The sequence below is a fragment of the Thamnophis sirtalis genome, unplaced genomic scaffold (genome assembly GCF_051295495.1).
Source record: "Thamnophis sirtalis isolate CommonGarterSnake01/CBP01778 unplaced genomic scaffold, rThaSir2_p1.2 scaffold_6, whole genome shotgun sequence".
Taxonomy (NCBI): domain Eukaryota; kingdom Metazoa; phylum Chordata; class Lepidosauria; order Squamata; family Natricidae; genus Thamnophis; species Thamnophis sirtalis.
The window spans coordinates 133,762,810-133,778,829 of record NW_028261386.1 but is presented as its reverse complement, the minus strand read 5'-3'; the positions used below and the strand labels follow the sequence as shown (position 1 = coordinate 133,778,829).

At 43.2% G+C, this 16,020-nt stretch overlaps 1 protein-coding gene across 1 annotated transcript in view; it reads left to right on the top strand.

Moving 5' to 3' along the window:
• Positions 1-16,020, top strand: part of ARHGEF10 (Rho guanine nucleotide exchange factor 10) — a 110,732-nt gene that overhangs the window by 52,154 nt on the left and 42,558 nt on the right. The window contains exons 16-18 of the mRNA XM_087718985.1: positions 268-438; positions 2,441-2,586; positions 6,796-6,968. Coding sequence (XP_087575111.1) covers positions 268-438; positions 2,441-2,586; positions 6,796-6,968 — 490 coding nt within the window. The remainder of the gene's footprint in view (positions 1-267; positions 439-2,440; positions 2,587-6,795; positions 6,969-16,020) is intronic.

The following is a 16,020-nucleotide window of genomic DNA, read 5'->3' as shown; positions in this document are numbered from 1 at the left end:
ATTTCTGCTGAGCAGTTTGATGTTGGAAACCATTGCCCAGAGAGTTTGTAGCTGGATAGTGTGATGCTTTATAAAATTAGGTAAGTGTTTCTCACGTGACATAGCAGATAAACCCTGAAAAAGATTGCATCTGAGCCTCTGGAAACTGTAGCTGTGGGACAGATACGTTCAAATGACTTCATTTTACTAGTCAAGAAGAATAATCCGAATTAGCTGGGTCAGAGCATGGTAAAACTCCCCCCCTTCCTCTCCTTTTGTTCTGTCCAGGATATGTTGAAGAACACAACCAAAGGCCACCCAGACAGGCTGCCTCTACAGATGGCCCTTACGGAACTTGAAACGCTGGCAGAGAAACTAAACGAAAGGAAAAGGGATGCAGATCAGCGCTGTGAAATAAAACAAATAGCCAAAGCCATGAATGAGCGTTATCTGAACAAGGTTTGTGACTCATGCTGGGGTTGAAAATCCATTCCCTTCCAGTCGGTAAACGAAACAACCAGAGAAAGGGGCCAAGTGCACCTTTGGGCTCAAATGTCTGTGCAAGCATCCTGGTCTTTAATGTCTTGTGAATGGCCAATAGGATCAAGGCCAACCAGCTCTCTGAGGGAATCCTTTTTGCTGGTGCAGATATGGGGACAGAGGAGGTGTTAGTCCTAGGTCCCACTGAATGGCTGTGTATATAATTGAGACACCTGGAGCAAGGCAACTCTCTCAGTTCTGCTGTATTCTAAAATATTTAAAGGAAAGGTTCCCCTCGCATAATATATGTGCTAGTCGTTGCCGAAGAGCCAGCGCTGTCCGAAGACGTTTCCATGGTCATGTGGCCGGCATGACTAAACCCCAAAGGTGCACAGAATGCTGTTACCTTCCCACCAAAGGTGGTCCCTATTTTTCTACTTGCATTTTTACATGCTTTCGACCTGCTAGGTTGGCAGGAGCTGGGACAAGTCACGGGAGCTCACTCCGTTACGCGGCGCTAGGGATTCGAACCGCCAAACTGCCGACCTTTCTGATCGACAAGCTCAGCATCTTAACCACTGAGCCTCTCCTCTAAAATGTTTAGGCTTTCTTAAATAAATATTCCCAATATGTGTTTTATACAAATACATCACATTTGTTTCATGGACATCAGTTGCTCCTATGTTGATAATTACTGAATTTGGTTTTCTATCCCAAGTGGGGAAAAGAAAAAAAAAAGCCAAAATAGGAACATGGGATGAAGGTGCAAAGGTGGCTTTACTCAGTTGATAAGTGTGCAAGGCTCTGAGCATCCTCCTTGCACCGTCTCCATTGACATTCTGAAGACTAACCATTTATTAACTCAAGTTTTCTTGAATCATAACCAATTTATTGAATGAAGAGAGTAATCTCTATGCCAGTTTCTCCCCATCAGAAGTCATCCCATTATTCCTGATTGACCAATTCCAATTATTTTGGGGCAACAAACAGTTCTGGTCTGTTTGGTGTTTGACCCTCCTCAGTTCTCAATGGGAGGTTTAAGAGCCATGGTGGATCAGTGGTTCAAGTGCAGCATTGCAGCAAACTCTGCCTACTGCCAGGAGTTTGATCCTGACCAGCTCAAGGTTGACTCCTTCCGAGGTCAATAATGCTGGCTCTATAAACCACTTAGAGAGCTGTAAAGAATTAGGAGGCAGCATATAAGTGCTATTGCTATTAATCAGCGCCCCCATTCTTATATGAACTTGCCCATGTAGCGCACAGTGCTTTTATAATGCGTGTTATATACGTAGTTGAGAAACTTTAATTCTTTCTTTATTGCTATGGATCATGATGAAAGTTTTCTTCTTGATTTTATCTTCTCAAATAAGGAACCATTGATTACATACAATGTTGCCTGATTTTTGTCTGGTGGCAATTAAAATTTACATACAAATAATTAATGGTACAGGGTATGGGTAAACCTACTGAGAATTCGTATTTTTTTTAAAAATAGTCATCTGTTCTTACATCTTTTTCGTGGGCCTTCAGGACCCACCCACCCCCTTTTAGTCTGCAGTCCTACTCTTAACATTAAGAATTTATCTAGACAGATTTCACAGTTTTAATATTGTAGTATGATATTAACAATCAGGCTTTTACCTAACTTTTAACTCTTATAAGTGCCAGAGTTGTTATTGAAATGGGTGGATATTTTTTTCCCCTTGATTGTATTTTATGTTAATCCCTTGATTGTATTTTATGTTAATCCCTTGATTGTATTTTATGTTAATGAAATGAAGGATTGATTGATTGATTGATTGATTGATTGATACCTGATTGTCATGATGCTATAGATACAAAATTGTAAAGGAAGAATTTTATTTCATAACAAAATTAACAGAATTCTGTGAACTCATCAAACTGGTTCATATATTTTTAAAGCAGAATATGTCCAGGTGTAAGAAAATACTATGTTATGAAACCTTTTCGTATTATTCAGTTACTCAGCTGTGGCAACCGGTACCTGATCCGAAGTGATGATATGCTCGAAACGGTTTATACGGACAAAGGGGAGATCATGAAAACCAAGGAACGGCGCCTCTTTATGTTAAACGATGTTCTCATGTGTGCCACTGTGCATATTCGGTAAGATTCTAGCCGCACACTATAAAATAATTGCTAAAGCATAAGAGATAAGACACATGAACTAGGAAAGTGTGTTTGTGTTTGTGTGTGCTCAGAGTCCATTTTAAGTGGTTTTCAGTTGCATGTTTACAATGGGTTATAATTCAGGGTTCTTACTTAGTGGCAGATCACATTTCATTATACTGTACACAAAAAATCCCACGTTCATATCTGTGGCTTTGGGCAAAGGTGGCCAGAGCAGTGTTTCTCAACCTTGGTGACTTTAAGTCCTGTGGACCTCAATTCCCAGAATCCCCCAGCCAGCTGTGCATTTGCTGGCTGGGGAATTCTGGGAGTTGAAGTCCAGACATCTTCAAGTTGACAAGGTTGAGAAACACTGCCCTAGGAAATGGAATATCATGGCTAAAAGAGATGCTATAAGGGTCAGAATGGGATGGGTGCTCATTAAGTAAAACTGAGGTAGAGGCAGTGAGATGTGTTAAGAGATAATTTAAGAGCTAGAAGCTTTTTGTTGATTTCTTAACCTCAGGAAAAGTAAGGAAAAATGCCAAATTCCCAGTTGCCCTCCCAAATGAAATTCACTAGTCACGTAGGACTAGAAGGTCCTGATGAGATAAGATCCAACATTTCACAGGACAGTGTTCCACTACTTAATGGCTGGCCAAATGTTGTATTTCAGAAAATAATCTGAAATGTCCAGATTTAGAGGAGACAGACACTATACTTTTTAAAAAGTGTTATCTCCAAAAAGCAAAGGTGTTTTGTATCTAGTCTTTTAAGCCTTTTTCATTTAAAATTATTTTTTTTTCTAAACAATAAACTCCTCCAACTCTAGGATTGTGAGGTTAATGTTGATCAAATAGGTCAGATTGCTACTTTTTGCACTGCTGCAATCTGTGTGCATCTTTCCCAGACTTCTTTCCCTTCATTTTTTCTCCAAGAAGGGAAATGCACAATGTCTGCTTGTAAGGAAGGAAGTAAAAGAGGAAAAAACCTCTTAGATCACATCCCTTACTTTTCAACTATTTGCTTTGCACTCAAAATCCTCACAGATATAAATACCTCTTTACTTAAAATATTAAATATGAGCTGTCGTGGCACAGGGGTTAGAAATGCAGTGTTGCAGGCTGACTCTGCCCACAGCCAGGAGTTCAATCCAGAGCAGCTCAAGGTCGACTCAGCCTCCCATCTTTCCGAGGTGGGTAAAAATGAAGAAGACCCAGATTGTTGGGGGTCAGAAGCCGACTCTGTAAACCGCTCAGAGAGGGCTGAAGAGCACTATGGAGCAATATGTAAGACTTATGACTGCTATTGCTACTGCTTTTATAGAAGCAAGAAATAAGGCCTAGGCCACAGTCTCCTACAGTGGTCCTAGATTGAACCACAAGGATTAAAAGGTGTCAATGTTTATATGAGCCGAGGTGGCGCAGTGGTTAGGGTGCAGTACTGCAGGCCACTTCAGCTGACTGTTATCTACAGTTCAGCGGTTCTAATCTCACCGGCTCAAGGTTGACTCAGCCTTCCATCCTTCCGAGGTAGGTGAAATGAGGACCCAGACTGTGGGGGCAATATGCTGACTCTGTAAACCACTTAGAGAGGGCTAATAGCCCTATGAAGCGGTATATAAGTCGAACTGCTATTGCTATTTTAATTTTATTGAAGAAAATTGATATGGGTGTCCAACATATTGTCAGTGACACCAGGTGGCTCACAAACATAAAAACCTAATGTGAAAGAATAAAAAGCAATAAAATCCACTCCCTTGTCAACAACAGTTAAATAAGTCGCTTGATGGGCTCCTTCCGACTCTGGGTTCCCTGGGCAAAACCAGGTCTTTAGGGCCTCGTGAAAGAGTGTCAAAGTGTGTGTGGGGGGCAGACTTATTTCTGCAGGGATTATGTTCCACAGGGAGGGGGCCACCCCAGAGAAGGCCCTTCTTCTTGGTCCCTGTAGATGAACCTTCTTAGGAGAGACGACCCGCCACATTCCTTGTGTTCCTTCTCTGGTAGGTTGGGTAGCTGTAACCAGGAGAAGACAGCTGTTGTTATCATTATTGTTTCATTCATCACACTATTATTTAAAGTAGCATTTATTAAACTTCATATAATGCATGCTTGGGAGTTGATGAACAGTCTAAAACTTTACGAAGGGATGGCTGAACTGAAGAGTGTGGAGGCCCCTTATCCGAGGTGGCGCAGTGGTTAGGGTGCAGTACTGCAGGCCACTTCAGCTGACTGTTATCTGCAGTTCGGCGGTTCTAATCTCACCGGCTCAAGGTTGACTCAGCCTTCCATCCTTCCGAGGTGGGTAAAATGAGGACCCGGATTGTTGTTGTTGGGGGCGATATGCTGACTCTGTAAACCGCTTAGAGAGGGCTGAAAGGCCTATGAAGCGGTACATAAGTCTAACTGCTATTGCTATTGCTATCTATGCCAATTATAAGAAAAGCACAAGTGTAAAAATCCACCGTTTGGGTTGAAACCGTCAGATACAATGCATGTAAATACAGGGCTGCTCTTTCTCATTTTTGCTCTGGGAACCAATGCCTGAATGAAACATCTCTCTGATAAAATTATCACCTCCTCTAATACCACCGACCCTCCGTGTCCACTGGGGTAGGCTTGGAAGAGCTCTCCCTGCGGATGGGATCTTAGGACAGTCCTACGTATCTGCTGCATTTTGCACCCCTCCTGGGAAACGCCTCGCTCTACATTTCATAGTCTCATGTAATTATGTGGGTGGGATGTATCTGCAATTGTAGGCTACACCGAAGCTCTTACCCAGCGGCATTCCTATGGCAACTGAATATGTACTCTGGCTCCCCTGTCTTCAAGTACACAGGCCTCGTCGCCAGGGTAAAAATTCCTCTGGAATGGTTTATCTGTTTTTCAGCATCCATTGCAGCCCTGGATTCTTTATCTCCAATGTTAGATTAGGCATTTGGGGGTTTTCTTGGGCACACAACTTTTTGTGTACAATAGCAATAGCAGTAGACTTATATACCGCTTCATAGGCCTTTCAGCCCTCTCTAAGCGGTTTACAGAGAGTCAGCATATTGCCCCCAACAATCTGGGTCCTCATTTTACCCACCTCGGAAGGATGGAAGGCTGAGTCAACCCTGAGCCAGTGAGATTTGAACCGCTGACCTGCTGATCTAGCAGTAGCCTGCAGTGCTGCATTTAACCACTGTGCCACCTTGGCGTGGCCATGTTGTTCACTAGCCATGTTGTTCAGTGGTTAAAATGCAGTGTTGCAAGCTAACTCTGCATTCTCTGGCTCAAGGTTGACTCAGCCTTCCATCCTTCCGAGGTGGGTAAAATGAGGGTCCAGATTGTTGTTGGGGGCAAGAGGCCGACTCTGCAAACCGCTTAGAGGGGGCTGTAAAGCACCGTGAAGCGGTATATAAGTCTTAAGTGCTATTTTTCTTTTTCTTTTTTCCCCCCATTGTTAGTGTTGGATGTTTGTTTTTCTGTTTTGTATTTTATTCTTGTTGATAAACGAAAATAAATATGTTTTTTTAAAAAATCTGTTACAATAAACATAATGAGTCGTTATTAGTCATATTATTAATTATCATCAGGAGTCCAGTTCTCCTTTTGTGCTGTTTCCCTCTCTCGGATTTTGGGAAGACTTCTGTGCTTCTGTTTTTCACCCACTCAATTAACACTCTCCTCTCACTTCCTTCCCTGCTTTGGGTGATCTGGGAATATTGCACACACATATATTGATGTTTTTATGCTTTGCGTAGCCCATCTGTGTCCAAGATCAATGTGTTTCCTCCAAATGCAGAGTGTCCTGTGGAACAATGGGAACTAAATGTGGCCTTTTCCTTTTTGATGGTAACATTTTGTACTTTGTTTTAGAAAGTAAACCCCCAATTTTTTTTCCCCCTGGAAATTTGCGCTCATTAACAAAAAAAAAGTAACGTAGTAGAACATTTGCAGGAAGTTTACTTCGGTTTCAAAAATGAGAAAAAAATCTTCGTCTGCAAATTTACCCTTGTGGTTTTTGTTAATGCCAAGAAACAAAATAAGATCGCAGCATCTCTTAAATCCAATCTTGCTCAGTGGGGCTTTTCCTTTTGGAAGTTCTTGTAGAAATAGAGCCAAAAGTTATACACTTATGGGAGAGATTTGAGTATGAAAAGATTTCAAAAAAAGTCTGAAAATATAAGGGGGGAAAAATGACCTCTTGTCATCAATTTTTCAGCTCTTCCCATGAAAACAGTGGTGTGGTGAGTGGCCAGAGGTACTTATTGAAATGGAGTGTGCCACTCGGGCATGTCGACGTCATAGAATATGGAAGTAACGAGGGCCAAGGGGAGAACTGCAGATTCCCTTTGCAGTCATCTTCTGAGGTCATGGTTACCAACACAAAGCCAAGTAAGTCCCAGACGGTTATCATTTGTGAATGCATCATGTTTCCCCGAAAATAAGACAGGGTCTTATTTTCTTTTGACCCCCTGAAATAAGCGTGACCAGTCAAAACCGCGCTCGACTAAACTGCGCCTGATTAAACCGCGTCGCTGGCGTCATCAACAGGGCGACAACAGCGAGCGCGGAGAAAGAAGGGCGCTTTAAATAGCGCTTTGAAAGCAAGCCGATTCAACTTAAGGTAAGGGTTAGGTTTAGGGTTAGCTTTAGGGTTAGGTTAAGGGTTAGGATTAGGGTTAGGTTTAGGTTTAGGGGTTAATTTTAGGTTTAGGGTTTACAGCGTGCTTCTGTCTCCGCGCTGTTGTCACCCTGTTGATGACGTCAGCGACGCGGTTTAGTCGGGCGCGGTTTAGTCGAACGTGGTTTTGTGGGTGAACCGAAATAAGCGCTTGGCCTTATTTTCAGGGAGGTCTTATTATTTTTGAGGTGCAGTAGGCGGTGAGCGTGGTCATCTCATGGCTGCTGCTGTGTTGCGATATTTTGGGGGAGGGCTTATTTCAGCGCATGCGCTCAAAAGCCCGATTGGGCTTATTATCCAGGGAGGTCTTATTTTCAGGGAAAGAGGGTGCTTCTTTACTCTGCATGGACTTGAAATGCTTACAAAGATCTTTACATTAGGTTTTTTTTTAATGTTAATATAGGTAGTCCTTACCTTACAACAGTTCATTTGGGGACGGTTCGAAGTAAACAGTGGCACTGAAAAAAGAAACCGATGACCATTTTTTACACGGCCATTGCGTCATCCCCGTGGTCACCTGATCAAGACTCAGGCCACTGACTCACAGTTATGACTCTTGTAATGTCCCGGGGTCATGTGACCCACCTTTTGCAACCTTCTGGCAAGCGACGTCAATGGGGAAGCCAGATTCACTTAACAACCGTGTTAACTGCAGTGATTCAGTGATTTGGCAAGAAAGGCGATAAAATGGGACGAGATTTCACTTAACAAATGTCTCGCTTAGCAACAAAAACTTTGGGCTCAATTCTGGCCGTACATCGAGGACTACTTGTATTCAGAAGGTATCTGGAGGATTTGTTATATGAGACTGGCATGTGTGTATTTTGTATCAGTACGGGTAGTCCTCAACTTATGACTACAATCGAGTCCAAAATTTCCGGGACACTTAAGTGAGTTTTGTCCCATTTTATGACCTTTCTTGCCAGGGTCGTTAAGTGAGTCACTACGATTGTATGTTTGATAAGTGAATCTGGCTTCCCCCTTCATTTTCCTTGTCAGAAGCTTACAATAGATCGGTGTTTCTCAACCTTGGTGACTTTAAGTCCTGTGGACTTCAACTCCCAGAATCCCCCAGCCAGCGCAGTTGCGCTGGCTGGGGGATTCTGGGAGTTGAAGTCCACAGGACTTAAAGTCGCCAAGGTTGAGAAACACTGCAATAGATGATCATATGACACACTGCAACCATCCTAAGTACATGCCAGTTGCCAAGCATCTGGATTCTGATCACAATGGTCATAGTTGTGAAAAACAGTCACAAGTCATTTTTTTTCAGCACTGTTGTTACTTCAAACGGTCACTAAACAAGTGGTTGTAAGTCGAGGACTACCTACAGTACACATGGTGCTGGGCATCTGGTTTAATGATTTTCCTTTTTGTGTTTGAGTTTCATCGTTCACACAAGAAGCTTACACCTAGAGCGGGTCCCTTAAGCTTCTGCTTCCAGTAGCCGTTGTATATTAATCAGGATTATCCAGTGGAGTTTGGAGAATTTCCCATATTGAAATGGATCCACTTAATCTGCATCCTTCGTATCTCCAAACCAGTGGTGGGTTCCCGATCCCCTTACAACTGGTATGGTTGGAACGGGCCCAGTGGCGTCCACATGGATGCGCGTACACACACATGCGTAGCGCATGCATGCGTCTTACTGCCTCCCTGAGCCTCCCCGATGCTCCAGCTGCTCAGTGGAGCATCGCGCAGGTGCTGTAGATGCTGCGCACATGCGCTGAAGTACCCAAATCTTAAAAGACCGGTAAGGAGCTCAGGCAGGCGGGTGGGCCCTCTGGAGCACCGTACCGGAACGGTATCCGGGCAGGCTCCAGTACGTACCGGAGCGTACCGCCTGCAATCCACCACTGCTCCAAACTTATGAAACAGTTTCCAATTTTTTATTTTTATTTTTTAAACATTAAATCTATAAAGGACAGGTAGGGGAAGATCTTCTGGTACTTCATTTCCCACAATAAAAAGAAAAGTCTACTTTTGTTACAAAATTGGTTTTACTGTATCGCTGAAGGATGATCCTTCTTGAATGTTGAATATTGATTTTATTTATATGCCATCCTTTTCCCCCGAAGGGGACTCAGGGCAGCTCACAACTCAAAACCAGGGAAGAGGGGATACAGACAAAATTAAAAACGACACAAAACAATACATGGTTTAAAACACACAGCAGTCATACCATTCGAGACGGGGGGCAACGGTTCTTTAGTCCCAGGCCTGTTGGAACAGCCAGGTTTTAAGGGCTTTGCGGAAGGCCTGGAGGGTGGTGAGGGTTCGAATCTCCACGGGGAGTTCGTTCCAGAGGGTCGGAGCAGCCACAGAGAAGGCTCTCCTCCGGGTAGTTGCCAGTCGACACTGGCCGGCGGATGGAATTCGGAGGACGCCTAATCTGTGGGATCTAATCGGTCTAGTGGAGGTAATTGGCAGCAGGCGGTATCTCAAGTACCCAGGTCCAATACCATGAAGGGCTTTATAAGTGACGACTAGCACCTTGAAGCGTATCCGGAGACCAATAGGCAGCCAGTGCAGCTCGTGGAGGATAGGTGTTACGTGGGTGAACCGAGGTGCACCCACGATCGCTCGCGCGGCTGCATTCTGGACAAGCTGGAGTCGCCGAATGCTCTTCAAGGGCTGCCCCATGTAGAACACGTTGCAGTAGTCCAGTTAGAAAGCTGCCAGAATCAAAAAACCAACAATGCAAGAAGCTTGTTTAGTCTGGGTTGATTTTTGGTGAAGGGTTAGCGGAAAAGATATTTGTTGAATTATTAAGCTTAATTTGGTACTTACATTAATGTTTCAGCAGGTGGCAGCACTTGGTTTTTTACCTAGTTTATCCTCCGAAGCGAATCAGGATTGCTGCCAGTTAGTATTTAGATGGGAAATTTCCAGGATTGTAAATTACACTAAAAAACAAACAATCTCAGAAGAAGCCAGTAGCTAACCATTTCCGTAGCGCTGGCAAGAAAACTACATGCCTGTAGTATCTTTCAACAGTGGATCTCAAGTTGAAGGAGAATTTTCTTTTTGCATCGCATACAGTGGTCCCCCTGAAGTAGCGTAAATAATATAAAAAACATGCAAAGTTTTTTTTTTAAGAAACAACCCCCCCCCCCCCCTTAGAGACCATATAGGCCCGTCTGTCTTTTCCAATTCAGTCCAGAATTGAGCACAGCTCCTGTTCTGCATTGTTTATTCCAGATTTTCCATCCTGGTGGTCTTTGGATGCTAAGATTAGTAAAATTCCCAGCTATTGTAACCAAATTGGCTAAGAATGATTAAATTGTACTACTACTAATTCAGCTAGAAGGCACTATTTTCTATAAACGTATTGTTCACATTCTTGTTCATTATCTCTCCTTTGTGTAGCCTTTTTTTTTTGTTTTATTTCATAGTGGTGACAAGAATAGGTGCTTTTTAGACACAAAATGGAATCACGGAGGAGAGAAAAGCACGCAATGGTTAAATAAAGACAAGCTAAAGATAAAAAGAAATAAAAATCTTGTCTGATCAATATCCAAATTAAAAACGGTGGTTGGGCCACACTGTACAATTTAGCTATTGTTGAAATTATGCAACTGTGTGGGTTGCAGTTTTATACCATACTATGTGACATTACAATGAAGGGAAAGATACGAAAGCTGCCTTAACCACCAATACAATTTGCTAACAACTTTATGATGCTATTTGGACTACCTTAGAAGCGTGACGCGTCAAAACCGCGGTCGACTAAAGCGCGCCCGACGAAAGCGCGTACGTGACTTCATCAGCAGCGTGACAAATAAAATTAAAAATAAATTAAATTAAAATTAAAATAAAATTAAAGCAAGCCGATTCACATAAAGGTAAGGGTTAGGGTTAGGGTTAGGTTAAGGGTTAGGGTTAGGTTTAGGGTTAGGTTAAGGGTTAGCGTTAGGTTTAGCGTTAGATTAAGGGTTAGGTTTAGGGTTAGGTTAAGGGTTAGGCTTAGGGTTAGGTTTAGGGTTAGGTTTGGGGGGGTTAGGGTAAGGTTTTTGCTTTAATTTTAAATTTACCGCTCACAGCGCGATGTTTTCGTCGCGCTGTGATGACGTCATGTGCGCGCTTTCGTTGAGCGTGCTTTAGTCTACCACGGTTTTGTGGTGGAACCCCTTAGAAGTATGCTTCTCTGCAAAGCCATTTGAAAAAGGAATGCTAACTTCTTCTTTAGAACCTGTCAAGGTGAAACATTGGAGCATTTTTTTTCTCAAACTTTAACATCGGTGGACTTTAGCTCACAGAATGACCCAAGCAGGGTCATTGCTTTCCCTTGACCTGTCTTACCAGTGAAATCTTGTAAAGGGGGGGAAAAAAAAACTCATTCCAAAAAGCAGAAGAGGAAGTTCTAGCTGCTGAAACAACAGCGAGTTCACCACACAGGAAGCAATTGGCACGGAACTCACCTGACTCAGAAATTCTGACTTGCGACAATAACAGTCGGAAGAAATCCCATCAACACTTCGATACTTGAATGAGCATTCGGTGTTAAGTGCACACAGTAGCTGGGTTTACACATTGCACTAAGCCTAAGATATGGCTTATTTGTAAATGATGGGTTCTAGCCAGGGATGAAATTCAGCAGATTCTGAATTTGGATTCTGGAGAACCGGTAGCGGAAATTTTGAGCTGTTCGGAGAACTGGCAAATGCCACCTTCGACTGGCCTCAGAGTTGGGTGGGAATGGGGATTTTGCAGCATCCTTCCCCTGCCACGCCCACAGAACTGGTAGTAAAAAAAAGATGAATTTCACCACTGGTTCTAGCTTATTGCATTGAGTTGAAGCCAATTTTGATCCATGCTCGTTGTTAAGCAAATAGCTTTCTGTGAGGTATGAACCAAAGCAGGAAGTATTTAGCTTTTTTAATGTGCCATTTGCAAACTCTTTAGTTTCTTGGAGAAAAGGCAGCTAGCTGCTCTGTTCTTCTTTTAAAGAGATGGTTAGATTTTTCTAAGAAATGTGAAGGGTTGGGCATTTAATTTATTGTTGTGAAGTTAAAAAAAAAAGTATGTGCAATGCTATGCGCCTTTCACAACAGATGTTAAATTCCATGGTGCCTTCACAGCTCCAAGCCTGGTTAGGCTTCCTTTAACTGATCCTTCCACCCACCTGTATTTCATATCATTACTTCCTCCCTTGAGGCTCCTGCTGTTGCTGTGCAACTTGTGAAAACTTAGCAAGCTTTTGTCATTGTTAAAGAGCCCGTAGATAGTGTACACTTAGAAGCAGGAGGATGAGCTTTAAGAGCAACAGAAGGTCCCACATTATTATTCTCACCATCTGTAATGTGGGTGGTAAGTACACTGACATGGGTCTCCCCCTCCCCCCTGAAAAAGCGAATGCTGGCTGGGGAATTCTGGGAGTTAAAGTCCAGATATCTTCAAGTTGCCAAGGTTGAGAAACACTGCCCTACGCTGACTCTTCAGAAAATAGATTGAGATTAGGTATTACGGGGGAAAAAAAGAAATTACTGACAGGATAAGCTCTCAAGCAGTGGAACAAGTTTCCTTATGAAATGGTCTCTTTCCCCTCAGTGTAGATCTTCAAACAGAGGCTGTGTAGTCGTCGGATGTGCTTAAATGGATCTCCCGTTAAGCAAAGGGTCAGGCTAGGTGACCTCTGAGGCACCCGTCCACTCCATGGTTCTATGTACCGTTCTAACAGCACTAGATCCACTTACTTTTGAGAAAACTGATTTGGATTCACTTTGCCAATTTTGGAGATTGCATGAGTTTTTGCATAATAGATTAATTAAGAAGATTAGTTAAAGATTTATGCTTTTATATCTATTAGAACAATGTTTAATTCCCCCCAAATCACTGTATTTACCGCTATAAAATTAAACATGATTTGATCAAATTTCAGGGTCACTTTAATTCCCATCACCCTCATTTGTGAGCTTGTTTAATACATAATCATGTTTCATTCTAACTGAGAATGCAGGGTTTTTTTGTGTGATTCTGCTCTATAAATGTAATTGGGTTTATCGGGGCAAGCAAGCATCAGAATCGCCTCTGTTATTCAGGTTGTTCAATTACTCGGCATGACAACCGGGAGTGGGTGGCAATTTCGGAGGTAACCAAGGAAAAGCACAGGGCCAATGGCAACTATTGTTAAGTGTGTAAAGAGCTTATGTAACACACACACACACACACACACACACACACGATGCAGGAGGTTTATAGAGCAAGAAAATCTAAAAGCACGTAGTTCCTTGATCCCCAACTTTAATATTAATGAGGGGCATTTCATGCCAGTCTGTTGGAGAGCAACATCTAAATCACTAGTGAAAGCTTTCCTTTATTTGAACTCTGTTTCTGTAGGATGCTTCGTTCGGTTTCTTTTTTTCTTTTTCGTAATAAAAACCTTGCTTCTGAATGTTTGATAAGGTGATGTTGCTATGTAACTCTGCTCTTGCATTATAGTAATAGCAATAGCAGTTAGACTTATATACCGCTTCATAGGGCTTTCAGCCCTCTCTAAGCGGTTTACAGAGTCAGCATATCGCCCCCACAGTCTGGGTCCTCATTTCACCCACCTTGGAAGGATGGAAGGCTGAGTCAACCTTGAGCCGGTGAGATTTGAACCGCTGAACTGCAGATAACACTCAGCTGAAGTGGCCTGCAGTACTGCACTCCACCCACTGTGCCACCTCTACCTCTCATTATAGGTAGATCACATCTACACAATGGTTGGGTCACCGACAACCACAATTATTTTCACATTATTTAGATCACAGATAGTTTCTTATTAGGATAGGCTGCATTGCTTTGTCAATCCCATGTTGTTGACCTGTCTGAGCATGTATGCACCTGAATATATTCAAGGTGGTTCTCACACCAGGGGTGCCTATTTTCACAGAGTGGAAACAGCTGGGTTGAAATATGGCTGGAAATGAGGAAACCCCAACCTCTGCCCTATTTCTACCGTTTTAATTGGCACAAAGTCATGGACAGAGTATTGTTAGTATATAGGGCTTCCTACCAAGGAAAGCCTTATGGCAGTGGTTCCCAAACTTGGCAACTTTAAGACTTGTGGACTACAACTCCCAGAATTCTCCAGCCAGAGCTGGGCAGGTGGCCGCAGCCTCCCACCACCGCTACTGGTTCACCCAAACCGGGGCAAACGGGCAGAATGCCACCTCTGGGCCGCACCCTCCCCCCCCCCCTGCTCTCCCCTTGTCCACGTGCAGCTTTACTCTTCTCTAGCATTCATCTCCATTGCTCAGTGATGCATTTCCTGCCTCTCTAGGATTTACCTCTATCTGTTCCTTTGAGGCGCTTCCTGTTGGATGCCTATCGAGGGCTTGTATGGGTCTTTGCAGAGACCCCAAAATCATCAGCGCCTGCTTGGTGGAGCTCAGCTGGGGCTCATGTGCCGGCAGAGAGGCCTCCGTGCGCCACCTGAGCCACGTGTGCCATAGGTCCGCCATCATGGACTTAGGGGGTCTTATTTGCCTTCTGATCATGAGAGACAACCTGCCCACCACCGCCGTCCTTCCTCAAGATCACACTATCTCGTCCCAATGGATTTAGCATCCCTGTTACTCTTTTAAAAATAAAATAAAAGAATAAAAAACCAAGAGGCCAAACATGACAGGGTCAGCCCTTCCGGCGATGTGACCCTACCACAGTGGTTCCCAAAGTTGGCAACTTTAAGACTTGTGGACTTCAACTCCCAGAATTCTGGGAGTTGAAGTCCACAAGTCTTAAAGTTGCCAAGTTTGGGAGCCACTGCCTTATGGGATAGGATTTCTCAGGTACACAAAATCACGCGGCAAAATGTTCCTAAGTTTATGCATATACACAAACATATACAGTATAGGCTGCTTAATCATGTTGAACCAATCTATAATTAAGTTATAATTGATTCAGTGTTGAATCAATCTGTAATTAAACATGCAAGTGCATAGACTGATTACATGCCATCCAGTTGTTTTCAATTCCTCTTCCATGATATATCCAATGCCTTGGAAATTTTTTTTTGTATCCTTCTCCTCTCTGATCCTTTCCAATAACATCCTTGTAGACCAGGGCTTTTGATGTAAGAGGCAAATGAGTAAACATCACAGAAAATCTACTACAACAGCTGAACGTTATAGGGGCTTGATCAGAGTCACTGTAATTGGTGCGCACAGATTACTATTTCATATCGATTTGAATGTGGTTATTTCTGAGCACAGCCACATCCCTACATATAAGGAATGTGCATACTTATGCAACCACATTATTTTATTGTTATTTCCCCCCCCCTAAAAAAAAATCTCAATTTGCTTTTCAATTGAATTGCATAGCTTATACAATGTATTAAAAGGTGGAAATTTTTTTTGAAGTGGTTTATCTCTAGCCCTTCATGGTATTGGACCTGGGTACTTGAGAGACCGCCTGCTGCCAATTACCTCCCAAAGACCCGTCAGATCTCACAGGGTCGGCCTCCTCCGGGTTCCGTCCACCAGCCAATGCCACCTGGCTACTACCCGGGGGAGGGCCTTCTCTGTGGCAGCTCCGGCCCTTTGGAATGAACTCCCCGCGGAGATCCGGACCCTCACCTCTCTCCAGGCCTTCCGGAAAGCTATCAAAACCTGGCTGTGCCGTCAGGCCTGGGGTTGATGAGTTCCCTTCCCCTCTCGACTGGTATGGCTGTGTGATTTTCGTGTATTTTAATTATGTGTATTGTGTTTTATGTTCCCTTTTCCCCTTTGAATTGTTCGCAGCCCTGAGTCCCTCCTGGAGAAGGGCGGCATACAA